Source organism: Scyliorhinus canicula, chromosome 5, assembly GCF_902713615.1.
Source record: "Scyliorhinus canicula chromosome 5, sScyCan1.1, whole genome shotgun sequence".
NCBI classification, from domain to species: Eukaryota; Metazoa; Chordata; class Chondrichthyes; order Carcharhiniformes; family Scyliorhinidae; genus Scyliorhinus; species Scyliorhinus canicula.
In genome coordinates this window covers 211,907,557-211,921,821 of record NC_052150.1, presented here as the reverse complement: position 1 = coordinate 211,921,821, position 14,265 = coordinate 211,907,557, and the positions used below count along the sequence as shown (strand labels likewise).

The window sequence follows — 14,265 nt, the reverse complement described above, 5'->3', positions numbered from 1 at the left end:
AAATGAAATGAAAATCGCTTATTGTCACGAGTAGGCTTCAATGAAGTTACTGTGAAAAGCCCCTAGTCGCCACATTCCGGCGCCTGTCCGGGGAGGCTGGTACGGGAATTGAACCGTGCTGCTGGCCTGCTTTCAAAGCCAGCGATTTAACCCAGTGAGCTAAACCAGCCCAATTCCCACCCAAGCAGCAGAGAAGCAAAGAATGATGACAACACAGGAGGCCTTTCAGCTCATTATGTCAGTGCCAGCTCTCTGTGAGTGCAATTCAGCTAGTCCCACATTTCCCTGTAGCCCTGACAATGTTCTGTGTTTAGATATTTATCCAATTCCATTTTGAAAGCCATCTGCCCCCACCACATTCAGGCAGGGCAGTGTAGATCCAAACCACTCACTGCACAGAAATGCATTTCCATATCCATAGAATGCCCGCAGTTCAGAAGGAGGCCATTCACCCATCGAGTCTGCACCGACCCTCTGAAAGAGCACCCCATCCAGGCCCACACCTCCATCCTATCCCCATAACCCTGTAATCCCACCTAACCTGTACATCATTGGACTGTGGGAGGAAACCAGGGAACCCAGAAAAAACTCATGCAGACACTGGAAGGATGTGCAAACTCCACATCGACAGTCACCCAAGGCAGTCACCCGGACACAGGTACCTGGTGCCGTGAGGCAGCAGTGCTAACCACTGTGCCACCTCTTTGTCAACTCTCTTTCTTCTGGCTAATCACTTGAAATTGGTGCCCTCTGGTCCTTGACCCTTCCAACAATGAGAGGTTTCTCCCCAGCTGCTCATTTCAGACCACTTTTAGGATGGAAGACTTTAGTTATCTAGTATAAAAACCCCTAAAAAAAAACATGTTCAATATAAACCAGGAATTGAATCTAGGCCTGCTTGGTCAGAATGGCCATGGAGTTCATGTACTCATTGAGTCATTTGGTGGGATGGGCGCTGGGTTCACACACGGCCTAAAGAAAATGCCTTTTAATTAAAGCTTAACTGACAAAATCTAATCAAATACAAATTTTGTAGCTCACAACTTCAACTCTCTCTCTAATGCAAATAGTGAACAAAAGCAACTCTTGGGTTGTCTGTAAATCTGTAATCTCAGCCTACAATTAAATTGGACATTCTTAAAAGTTCAAAATAATGGATATACATCCATCTTATTCCATAAATACAGTTTAGTCAGAACATCTAGGGTGAGATTTCTAACCATTCCGCAGGATTTGTAGTGTATACCGTAACGAGATCTTTTGAGTAAGAAATTTAAAGCTTTGTCTCTAGCTGGGAACCATGCTGTTGTAACTTTCTTGGGCTTTCATTTTTTTGAAAATATTGGGTGATCAATCAAACCAAGAGCATTAAAGAAACTTAAATCTGGGGTAGGATTCTCTGCCTCGCCAGTTTGTTGGAGCGGCGCACCCCCTGCCGACAGCGTGATTCTCTGCCTGCCAGCCGACCAATGGGGTTTCCCATTATGGGCAGCCCCATGCTGTCGGGAAATGTCTGGCCGTGGGTGCGCTGCCGGCGCAATGGAGAATCCCGCCAATAGAGAGAATCCAGCCCCTGATACTGTGGGTATATTATCCTGGAATAATCCAGTTGGCTAGATGGCTGGTTCGTGATGCTAAGCAACGCCAACACCGTGGGTTCAATTCCCTTACTGGTTGAGGTTATTTATGAAGGCCCAGCCTTCTCAACCTTGCCCCTTGCCTGAGGTGTGCTGATCCTCAGGTTAAATCACCACCAGTCAGCTCTCAAAGGGGAATGCAGCCGTTGGCCCTCTGAGACTGTGACAACATTTTACATCCTGCAATGATGGGAATAAATTGGCTGAAGGGTCTTTCTTCATCCAAACTTATTTTTGTCATCTTGACCCCGATTATAAGTAAAGATTTGCATTTGAAGCTCTTTATTACATCAATAAGAACATTTTTAAAGACCTTCTTGGACAATGAATTACTTTGGAGTGAGTGTTATGTAGGAATGTCTGGCAGTTTTTCACTCAGTAAGATTCCAATGAACAGTAACGAGATGAAGGGCTTCTTTTTTTTTTGTGATAGTAGGTGACAAAGTTGGCTAGAACACTAGGAAACTTCAAGCTCCTCTTCAAACAACTCCATAAGGACAAGAAAGGATCTTGCATTAATGCTCAAAGAATGTCACATCTGAGAGTACAGTATTCCCTCAGGAGTATACACAACGCCAGTCGCATTATATCCTAAAGATCTTTAAAGTGCAAGAAAAAAACTAACATTCTGCCACAAAACACTGATTTTTTTATGATGCAAGTTTTCTTATAGGAGAGAAATCCTATGTTTGAAAAACAGGTCTAATCTACTACTGTAGAAGCAGAGGCACACCCCAAAGCTTTTGATTCTCTTTAACATGTGTAGTGCATTGTAAAAATCACAAACCGATTCCGCTATCCTCGTGACTGCAGAAACGGTCAAGCCAAAGAGGTCATCTCCCTTAAGGTAGTCTGGGAAGAGTTTCAGCATGTCAGCCTCTCTTCGGAGGCGGGCTATTGGTTCCAGAAGCTTTTGCCACACTCCTGAAAGAGAAAACATTGAGCTTTTCATAGTGCAAAACAAAAACAGTATTGTTCTTTAATTTTATCATTTTAATATATACTTCCTAGTATCTTCATTTATTCCTACTAATATGCTTTGCATCACAAAATCCTGATCGCAGAAAATACAGTGCAGAACATGCCCTTCGGCCCATCGAGTCTGCACCAATGCATGAAAGACACCTGACCTGCCTACCTAATCCAATTTTCCAACACTTGGCCCATAGCCTTGAATGTTATGTAGATCTAAAACAAGCTTCCCTCATCATTTACATTCATACCTCAAAGTTACATTTTTAATTCATTTTAGCCCTTAGGCAACAGATTCATATCTGTTTTTACAACCTTTGAGTAATGAACTTATTTTTCAAATGATTTAGACTGCATTCACTGCACAAATTAGACTCAACCTTACTGTAATTCTTTAGTCAAAAAACCCCCCAGTTCTGTCAGTAGCTTAACTAATTCAAGAACTGGCATCTGTCGCTTGTTGGAAGTCCGTCTTCCACAAAATAAGGCATCCCTTAGTCAGAAACTACACCGTAAAGACCTCCAGAAATTAGTGGTCTCTTGTGGCCATGTTTAAGTCAAAGCACCTTTCAGTCTGAAGCTACTTAGGATGGAGTCTTTCTTAAATGAAGTAATCTCAAGGCTAATACAGATTATTGAATCAAACTGTTCACATTGTCACAGGCCATAAGAGATAGATATGCAATTAAAATAATTAATTTATATGTTGGAAAATGGTGAAATGTCAAAAATGCACAAACTGTGGATTCATTTTGTGAGAAGTTCAAACGCACTTGAGTGAGGCCAGAATTATTTTGCTTCATGTTGAAATCCAGAAATTTGTAGGTAAGTATGCAAGAGTTTGAATAGTCAAAGTAGAATCTAGTACAAAACAGCTAAACTGTACTGCGGGGGGGGGGGGGGGGGGGGGGGGTTTAAAATACTTTCCCTTACCTTTTGGAGAACTTCCTGTTAAGACCAGATCTTCGTGACCTTGCTCAATAACTCGAACCACGAACTCTGGAACATTATCCTTCTCTTCAATGGAGCAGAGGTATCGACTGCGCTTGTTGGAGTAGCGTGTGCTCCAGTAAAAGCGGCTCGCTTCATAACCAACCGGGTAGAGTGCTATAGAGCTGTGGAAAGACTGCATTTGCTGTGGGAGAAGCTGTCCGATGGCATGGAAAATCAGCCCCCCAACACGAAATGTGTGGTTGCGTTCCCCTCGCTGAACAATGCTGGCAACTTGTTTCACCTCGTCCCGCTGTACGTAAACCCTCCTAAAGACAGCAAAATATGTCAACTCTTGCTCATGGGGTCCCTTTGGTTTATGTATTGAGCAGAGCATGGTCTTGTCCTTAAAAAACATACACTGGGCTTTACTGGCACAGGTAAAGTGATAAATATTGGTGCATCTTATCCGGTGACATGTACCAGTAGCTCCCATTTTATGACAAAAAACACATTTCATAGAAAGACCGCGTCGCAAAGCCATCTCCACATTAATCAAGGCGCCAGCTTGTGTCTCATAAACCTCTGCAGACCAGAGAGCACAGTTCAAGTGGACCCAGAGATCGAGATCAAGGTTCAGGAGCCTTGCTGCTCCGTTGGTTGTTCCATCCCCTTCTTCGTGACATAAACAGCATCTTCTATAGTCTTGAGGCATGGGTTCTGGCTTCAGCGATGTCCCAAGTTTCTTCAGCAGTTCATCTATCTCCTCTTCAGATGCTAACTTCAAATGTGCTTTAGGAATGACTATTTGAACTCTCCACTTTTTCCACTTCATCCCTTTCCACCTTTTAATTGCTGGACGATTACCATCAAAGTCCGCCTGCAGAGACCTTGGCCTAGGTTTCAGCTTTACTGTCACCTTGAGATCTTCTGGCTTGGACTCATGTTTGAGAACCTGCATGTTGGCCGGAGGGAAATAAACAATTGGAGTAGATGGAGACACCGCATTCTCCGGAATCCGTGGAAGGCGATGCACGTCTAAGGAGGAGGTGTTGTTGTTGTAATGATGGAATGTATTTCTCGTCACCTCTTTGGCTGGCTGCTCTACCATGACAGATGCAGCTTCCTGTTGCTTTAAAAGAAAAAAACAAAAGGGTGACTTTTAAAGATTTTATTCCATCGTGGATTTAGAAAGATCGACGATTAATTTTCCATAAGGCAGGTGCAAACTACTGAGTTTAATATCAGATTTAAAACCAATTATCATTTAACACTGCCCTGTAAAGATTTATGACTAAGCATTCTGAATGCGGCCAAAGAGTTAGGTCAGATGTTTGACATCTTTTCCTCCCTCAATATTTTACATATTTAAGAAATCTTACAACACCAGGTTAAAGTCCAACATGTTTGTTTCAAACACTAGCTTTCGGAGCACTGCTCCTTCCTCAGGTTGGACATTAACCTGGTGTTGTAAGACTTCTTACTGTGCTCACCTCAGTCCAACGCCGGCATCTTCACATCATTACATATTTAAGTTGTACATATCTACAATAGGGTATGTGCAAATCATTTCAGAAAATAAAATCTAAAATTCTTATAAAGCTAAAAGAACTGTGACAAATTTAAAAGTGGGCGTTATCTTGATCCTACTCAGACAACCCAGCACTCGTACCTCACCCCCAAAATATTCCATTCCTCCACCTCCAGCTTTTGTGCATTTCTACCCCTCCCTGTTAACATGCATGCACGTTATGCTATGTATTTAAATACTCCACGTGAATCATTTCAAGCGAAACGGCTGTGAACAGAAAGTATGAAACTGACATTAATCCTTTTACGGTGTATAGTGCTGGAAGGCTTCCTCATCCACTGTAAGAAATTGAGTCCTGCTTGACATGAATTCCTTAAGAAATAAGTGTGCATGAATAAAAGGGAGTTACTTTCGACTTGCAAGCATCTTTGGAAGTTCATTCTTCACCCAATACCAATTACTAAGATCCCAGACCGGGCCCCAACAGTGGCTAGGATACTGGACTGTTTTAGTTTATTTATAAGACTGTGTGGAAAGAATGATTTGCTCCAATGGTGATTTTATGAAGTAATAGGGCGTTGGTATTTTTTAAAACAAAACTTTATGAATACAATATTAAACTTTTTAACTTCACACCCGAAAAGAAGTTTACAATTTACACCTTACTACTCAATTTCCCATTAAACAACGAGAAAAGGAACAGACAGATCTCAATCTATCTTACTGTGGAAGAATCATGGACTCAGCATCAGGCAGATCAGAATTCAACTCCTCTCCCCAGAACTTCTTTCCAAAAATTCCCTCTCTCCACAGCCTTCTCTAAAAAACCCTCAAATTATAGATTTTAAGAACTTGCTCACAACTGACATTTGACTAATTTTCCTAGTTCCTCCTTCTTGGAATGAAATGAAATGAAAATCGTTTATTGTCACAAGTAGGCTTCAATGAAGTTACTGTGAAAAGCCCCTAGTCGCCACATTCCGGCGCCTGTTTGGGGAATCTGGTACGGGAATTGAACCGTGCTGCTGGCCTGCCTTGGTCTGCTTTCAAAGCCAGCGATGTAGCCCTGTGCTAAACAGCCCCTGATCAGAGGGGTTACAGTTTAACAGCAACGTCCAATGCCCTGATGCAATTTGTACAATGTGGAATAATTGTGATCATAGCCTCTTCCTCTCTGAATTACTTCAATAGCAAGATGCACATGACAGCAGAGCCCAGCGATTTACTCACCTTAAACCATTTAGTTTCCAGAATCAATTATTTTTCGGGCACATTGCCGATTTGAGATTCAGGGAGAAAACTCAAAAGTTGTTGACTGCTTGTGTTCACTTATGCACATTTAATTTTAAAATTGCCGTCATTATAAAAACACTCTACATCAGGGGTGGGCAAACTACGGCCCGCCAAAGGTCTTTATTCGGCCCACCAAGATCAAGTCACAAAAAAAAATTAAAAACAATTTTTAAAAAAATAATTTAAAAAAATTTTTTTTAATATAAGGTTAATGTGGGGGGCTGTTGGGTTACTGGTATAGGGTGGATATGTTGACTTGAGTAGGGTGATCATTGCTCAGCACAACATCGAGGGCCGAAGGGCCTGTTCTGTGCTGTACTGTTCTATGTTCTATATGAGGCGCCCAGAATCATAACCGGGTGAAGCGTCATTTTTCAAAAGTAGAGAAAAAGAGGGCTAAAGGCAGGATGCCGCCGGGGAAGCGCTGAGGTATATGCCGCACGCTAATTGGTTACAACCGGAACTATTAATTAATATACTATGCGGCCCTTTAAAATTGTGAATTTCTGAATGTGGCCCTTGCACGGAAAAGTTTGCCCACCCCTGCTCTACATTGATTGTTTACCTTTAACTCTGGAGCTTTCGCTTGTGTGGCCATTGCATATTGCACAAAGCAATTATTGCTACAGAAGACAATATCAACCTCTGTTTTGCTTGTTCCGTCTCTTGAATCCTAAGGGAGGAAATGAAAGATTTAAGATGGCGCTCTGACACAAATGTACCCCCAAGTGACTATGAATTACCAGATGAGTGAAGACTCGCTGTCAAAACTGAAGCAAACGATCAAAACAGTAATCAGCACACAAATAGCAAGCAGCTTTGATGCTGTACAGAATTATTACATTTATGTGCTCCAAATGAGACAAGTACTCTGGAGCTATAACATTGTTGCATGTTATACAAATTGACTTTCAGGAAAGAAAACGAGTGACAGCATCACACCATTTATGAAAGCTAATGTTTGCCGTGCTCCCTTGTTTCACTGGGAAGAGAATTGTTTTGCTGCACTTAAGTCATGTCACCGACACTTTTTTTTAGGGGAAAGAAAATAATTCAAACAAATTTAGGATTAACATTTTTTATTCAAATGCATCAACTTGTGTGGGATTTTTTTTGTTTAATTATGGCCGGCAGCAAGACCCTCAGACTAACATTTTAGAGGTCAGAACTAACGTTACTGGGACCAGTAACTACTCTGGGATCAAGCCTTTAAAGGCAGTGCTGAACATTCATCTTGCATATCTCAATTTGTTTTAAGTACTGAAAATCAGCTTCTGCATTGATAATATATTGGCTCATAACTACAGATTAAAAAAAAAATAAACTTAATATATATTTCCTTTGAAGGGGTCACTCCAAAAGCAAATTTAACCAGAAATAAAGTAACTCTCATTAGTGTCTCAAATTCTGTATTTTTTCTGATTTGAAATTTGTGTAGCTAATTTTGTAGTGAATATTATGGGCCACAGAGAAACATACCTGCTTGTTATATGGAAGATCAGTGACCGTCTTTCGTACACCATTACCAAGCACCACAACATCACAATGACGGCACCACTGAGGTTTAGAGCTGGTAGAGTTGTTCATGACCGCTCGATTATCTGCTTTGAGTGCCACTGTGCCTGTTACAGGGGGGGATAGATCAATGCTAATTGGATAAAAAGAAAATAGCACATGCCAGGCTACGGAATTAAAAGCCATCTCCCTTGCATTAAGAATCACATTCTCAACTTGTCACGTTCATAAGTATTCAGTCCTTTCAGAAACATCAGTTTATTAGATTATTGAAAAACTGATATATTGGGTATTTCAGTATACTTCATTTTATCAGACAGACCAACACCACGCATACCCGCACACAGACACAGACAAGAGAGGAGGGCGCACAGAAAGACAGGCAGACAAAGACAGCTGGATATACTGACTTGAATCAGTTGTTTAACATCACTTATTCTGTGGAAAGCTAAAGGTGGAACCTTCCCTGGTCTAGAATGCACCACTCTCCAAATCAGAACAGGGTTGCTAACATGTCACTTGAGTACCTTTCGACTAAAATGCACTGATGTGCAGTCTTGTACAATTCATGAACAAGTCTCAGAACTCCAGACAAACCACATGTAATTAACAGAACATGAAACAACTATTTCTAGACAAATCAGATTGCAGAATATTGCAAGTACAACTTTAATGTTTTTGTCACCAGATTATTTAAGATTCTTGGAAGCTATACACTATTCCTGCTTTGTACAATTGCCAAATCTCACTAATTTTTAATCTATTGCTGAAAGTTTTATTACCACTAAATGGATTTGAATTTGAAGGTACATGCTATCTAATCTGGATACTATCGATGTTACAGACACTCTTAAACTGTCTTCCTATCTTTCTCAGTGTATATCTTTTCTGTTAAGACAAGATCCAGCCATTGCAAGTCTGAATGTTGGTCGCTATTTTAAAAGGCAATGCATAGTATGGATGTCAATATTTCAGCAATTCTATGAACTGGTCCCCCCAACATCAGAGCAAAACAAGAGGCAAAATATTTCCAGATGGCAGACATGTTGCCAACAGTGCGAGTGACATAGATTGAAATAAACAAACTTACCATTGGTAGGAATCATATACGGTAAGTTTGTAGGCCCAACAGGTCTCATTATCTTGACGGAGCCAGTGTAACCAGGATGGAAGCCTTGAGCCATGAATGAGGGCCTGCTTTCCAAGGCTTGGTTGAATTTGTAAGCATTAATCAAAGGCATTGAAGGTGGTTCAGGTGCACTGCTGACCTCGTAACTGTTAGGAACTTTAATGCGCAGGAGGTCAGCCACTCTTGCTACAACACCATTAATATCCTAAAGTTAAAAAAATGATATATACATACATATATTACATAGGTTCACTAGCCTGTGTCTTTACCTATATTTGGTAATGGATATCTTTCCAAAGGCATTGAAGATCAGGTACAACATGGGCAGAGATAGGGATATGTGCTCTTTGCTTCAGTATTATAAATGGACAAACAAAATTAGTGCTTAATGTTAAGAAGGGAAAATTATTTTGGGGGAGGTTGGGGGTCATATGAGGTGCACCAGTGGTGCAAAAAAATAACAAATATTCTCACAAGATAGTTCACCAAATGTTATATTAAAATGGCAGGTCTCACCTCAGCGGCTGTCGGAGACAGAGTAAGCGCTACAGACACAAAGCCAATTTTAGGTCCATTTTGGGATTGCGTAAACTGATTTCCAAAAAACATAGTTGAACCCATATTTCCAAAGTTTGGCTCCATCTTAACCTCACTCCGTCGAGCTTCTGTACCTGAAGCCAGAAAAGAAATGCACATTACTTTGTCAGCAAAATTCTAGCTCATGGAATAAGTGGGAAAGTAGGAATTTGGAGGAGAAATTGGCTGAGTGGCAGGAACCAGAGAGTAGTGATAAATGGTTGTTTCTCAGATTGGAGGAAGGTTTATAGTGGAGTTCCCCAGGGGTCAGTGTTGGGAGCCTTGCTCTTCCCGATATAGATTAATGATCTAGACTGTGGTGCTCAGGGCATGATTTCAAAATTTGAAGATGATATAAAGATTGGAAACATTGTCAACTGTGATAAGGGTGTTCTTGAACTCCTAATGGACACAGACATGTTGGTGGATTGGGCAGACAAGTGGCAGATGACATTCAATGCAGAGAGGAATGAGGTCATTCATTGGCAGGAGAAGTGTAAAATAAAGGGAGGAACTCTTTAGCAGATGCTAAGAACAGAGGGACCTCGGTGAATATGTACACAAGTCATTGAAGATTGAAGAGCATGCTGACACAGCAGTTAACAAAGTGTATATCTTAGGTTTTATTAAGAGGGGCATTGAGTATAAGAAGGAGGAGGTCATGTTGAACAAGACACTAGTTGGGCCTTCTCTGGGGTACTGCATCCAGATCCCGGTGCCATGCATGATGAAGGATGTGGATGTGAAGACATTGGAGAGAGCACAGAGGAGATTCACAAGAATTATTCCAGAGATAAACAACTGTAGCTATGAGGATATATTGGAGAGTTGGGATTGCTTTTCTTGGAGAAAAGAAGGCTGAGAGAAGGTTTGATGAGGTATTCAAGATCCTGAGGGGTATGGACAGGGCATATAGTGAGAAACTGATCCCGTTCAAGAGAGTATCAAGAACTGAGCAAGCAGATTCAAAATAATTAGCTAAAGGAGTAAAAGTGATGTGAAGACATATTTTTCATCCAGAGGGTGGTTGGAATTTTGAACCTCCTGAGGGTGATGGAGGCAGGTTCGATCGAGGTATTCAAAAGGGAATTGGATTGCTCTCTGAAAAGGAAGGATGCGCAAGAGTATGGGAATAAGGTAGGGGGGCGTGGGGTTAGAACAGAATGCTCTTTCAGAGAGCCAGTGCAGACTCAATGGGCCAAATGGCCTCCTTCTGCCCTGTGTTTCTGTGATCTGCAGAGCTTCAAGTGTGAAAACTCTCTGCCAAAGGCTGCTTGATTTTTGAGAAGGTTGGCTCACATTTACTGAAAACAAATCTTTATTTTGTTATCTGGAAGGAAAATTTTATCTGTGTGTATACACATGAGAAAATAAGGGATAGAGATAGATAAACATAGAAAAACACGCTACAGGAAGCATTTCTTGTTTATTGAAAGGCCAACCAAATATAACAATTCCCACACCCTTGCAAACAGTCATCCAGACTCGAAACGTTAGCTCCATTTTCTCTCCACAGATGCTATCAGGCCTGCTGAGATTGTCCAGCATTTTTTGTTTTTGTAACAATACGTAGTTACTCAAGTCTGGAGAAATTATAATTCTTCACTTGATGTTGTGTCTTTTGATGTTGTGCCTTTTCCTTGTTGATTAATGGTCAGTGTGATTTATGGGTTGTTATGGAGGTGGTTGTCTCTTTATATAAAGGTACTGTTGACCGCTTAATAAACAAAATATTCTCAAGTGAATTCCCGTGGGTACACATGCCATGTCTCAGCTGATGATTATTGCATTGAATTTGAATCAAACATTGAAGCCTGAACAGTGCGCTTGAACTCTAGAAGCGTCAGCACCACTGGGCCAGCAGCCAGCAATCAAACACTCAAAGAGTTGGGCTTCAGCACTGGGGATATCCACAAAAGGTAAGTGTGAGGATCAGGGGAGGGCACCTGAGCACAGTCTCTCTAATGTTCTCAGCAGGCTGTGGGGTCTAAGGGCTCCTGCTGTGGCTGCGGTGAACAGAGCGAGGTTTTCCAGCACAACTGGCTCAGTGGATGGCACTCTGAAAGAAGGTGGAACACGCAAGGGTGGGGAGGCTTTGGGGATTTGAGGGTCTTGGGGTAGAAGCCCTAACATGATTGTTGGTCTCTCTCATAGAAACATACATAGAAAATAGGAGTAGGAGGAGACCATTGGGCCTGCTCCGGCATTCATTATGACCTGACCATGGCTGATCATCAAGTTACCTGTTCTGCCACCCCCCCCGCGCCGGCTATCCCTCGACTCCTTTAGCCCCAAGAGCCTTCTCCCCTTATCCCTCGACTCCTTTAGCCCCAAGAGCCTTCTCCAATTCCTTACAGATGTACAAAACATGGTTATGTCGGTCCTGTAGAGGCTGCCCTCATGGTGCTCGTGCTGCCCAGGCGGCCAAACTCCACTGTTCTTTCGAGGAGATGATGGAAAGCATGTGCCGGAGGAGACTGCGCTTCAACAAAGAGACATTGCAGTGGCACCTGTGCCATGCCTGTACGGACTTAGCACCCTGTGGAGAAGGAGTACGCCCATTCCCATGGCCGTGAAGGTCACTTCACTTAGATGTTTCAGTAAGCTCAGGGAAGGTGGTAAAAGAGGGGGAGGGGTGGCATTGTTAGTCAAGGACAGTATTACGGTGGCAGAAAGGACGTTTGATGAGGACTTGTCTACTGAGGTAGTATGGGTTGAGGTTAGAAACAGGAAAGGAGAGGTCACCCTGTTGGGAGTTTTCTATAGGCCTCCGAAAAGTTCCAGAGTTGTAGAGGAAAGGATTGCAAAGATGATTGCGAAGTAACAGGGTAGTTGTTATGGGGGACTTTAACTTTCCAAATAAAAGCTATAGTTTGAGTACTTTAGATGGGTCAGTTTTTGTCCAATGTGTGCAGGAGGGTTTGCTGACACAGTATGTAGATAGGCCAACAACAGGCGAGGCCACATTGGATTTGATACTGGGTAATGAACCAGGACAGGTGTTAGATTTGAAGGTAGGTGAGCACTTTGGTGGTAGTGAACACAATTCAGTTACGTTTACTTTAGTGATGGAAAGGGATAGGTATATACCGCAGGGCAAGAGTTATAGCTGGGGGAAAGGCAATTATGATGCAATGAGGCAAGACTTAGGATGCATAGGATGGGGAAGGAAACTGCAGGGGGTGGGCACAATTGAAATGTGGAGCCTGTTCAAGGAACAGCTACTGCATGTCCTTGATAAGTATGTACCTGTCAGGCAGGGAGGAAGTGGTCGAGCGAGGGAACCGTGGTTTACTAAAGTAGTTGAATCTCTTGTCAAGAGGAAGAAGGAGGTTTATGTAAAGATGAGACGTGAAGGTTCAGTTAGGGTGCTCGAGAGTTACAAGTTAGCTAGGAAGGACCTAAAGAGAGAGCTAAGAAGAGCCAGGAGGGGACATGAGAAGTCTTTGGCAGGCAGGATCAAGGATAACCCTAAAGCTTTCTATAGGTATGTCAGGAATAAAAGAATGACTGGGGTAAGAGTAGGATCAGTCAAGGACAGTAGTGGGAAGTTGTGCGTGGAGTCTGAGGAGATAGATGAGATGCTAAATGAATATTTTTCGTCAGTATTCACACGGAAAAAAGACAATATTGTCGAGGAGAATACTGAGATACTGGCTACTAGACTAGAAGGGCTTGAGGTTCATAAGGAGGAGGTGTTAGCAATTCTGGAAAGTGTGAAAATAGATAAGTCCCCTGGGCTGGATGGGATTTATCCTAGTATTCTCCGGGAAGCTAGGGAGGAGATTGCTGAGCCTTTGACTTTGATCTTTACGTCGTCATTGTCCACAGGAATAGTGCCAGAAGACTGGAGGATAGCAAATGTTGTCCCCTTGTTCATGAAGGGAGTAGAGACAACCCCGGTAAATATGGACCAGTGAGCCTTACTTCTGTTGTGGGCAAAGTCTTAGAAAAGTTTATACGAGATAGGATTTATAATGATCTAGAAAGGAATAATTTGATTAGGGATAGTCAACACGGTTTTGTGAAGGGTAGGCCGTGCCTCACAAACCTTATTGAGTTCTTTGAGAAGGTGACCAAACAGGTGGACGACGGTAAAGCAGTGGATGTGGTGTATATGGATTTCAGTAAAGCGTTTGATGAGGTTCCCCATGGTAGGCTATTGCAGAAGATACGGAGGCATGGGATTCAGGGTAATTTATTGGATTGGATTTGTTTATTGTCACGTGTACCGAGGTACAGTGAGAAGTATTTTTCTGCAAGCAGCTCAACAGATCATTCAGTACATGGAAGAAAAGGGAATTAAACAAAATTCAAGAAAATACATTAGAATACATAATAGGGCAACACAAGATATACAATGTAAAAGAGAGAGGTTAGTAATAATGTTAGCTTTAGAATTAATTTTTAAAAGGTTAGAACGAGTATAAGTTAAGTTAAAAGTGGATCTGTTGGGGAGAGCTTGCAGAGAGTCGCCTCGCTCCGGCGCGATCTTGCATTTAGCAGTTTGGATTAGAAATTGGCTCGCTGTAAGAAGACAGAGGGTGGTGGTTGATGGGAAATGTTCAGCCTGGAGTTCAGTTACTAGTGGTGTACCACAAGGATTTGTTTTGGGGCCACTGCTGTTTGTAAATTTTTATAAATGACCTGGAGGAGGGCGTAGAAGGATGGGTGAGTAAATT

At 42.1% G+C, this 14,265-nt stretch overlaps 1 protein-coding gene across 11 annotated transcripts in view; it reads right to left on the bottom strand.

Annotated features, from left to right (window-relative positions):
- The window catches only part of kmt2ca (lysine (K)-specific methyltransferase 2Ca), a 537,383-nt gene that overhangs the window by 24,010 nt on the left and 499,108 nt on the right, over nt 1–14,265 (bottom strand). For 10 of the 11 annotated variants that reach the window (XM_038798420.1, XM_038798416.1, XM_038798419.1 and 7 more), the window contains 6 exons: nt 9,524–9,678; nt 8,969–9,212; nt 7,843–7,985; nt 6,929–7,036; nt 3,543–4,671; nt 2,425–2,561 (listed from right to left, as the gene is read on the bottom strand). In XM_038798420.1, coding sequence (XP_038654348.1) covers nt 2,425–2,561; nt 3,543–4,671; nt 6,929–7,036; nt 7,843–7,985; nt 8,969–9,212; nt 9,524–9,678 — 1,916 coding nt within the window. Of the gene's footprint in view, nt 1–2,424; nt 2,562–3,542; nt 4,672–6,928; nt 7,037–7,842; nt 8,012–8,968; nt 9,213–9,523; nt 9,679–14,265 lie in introns of those variants that run through there. The other variant, XM_038798425.1, reaches the window with a different exon arrangement.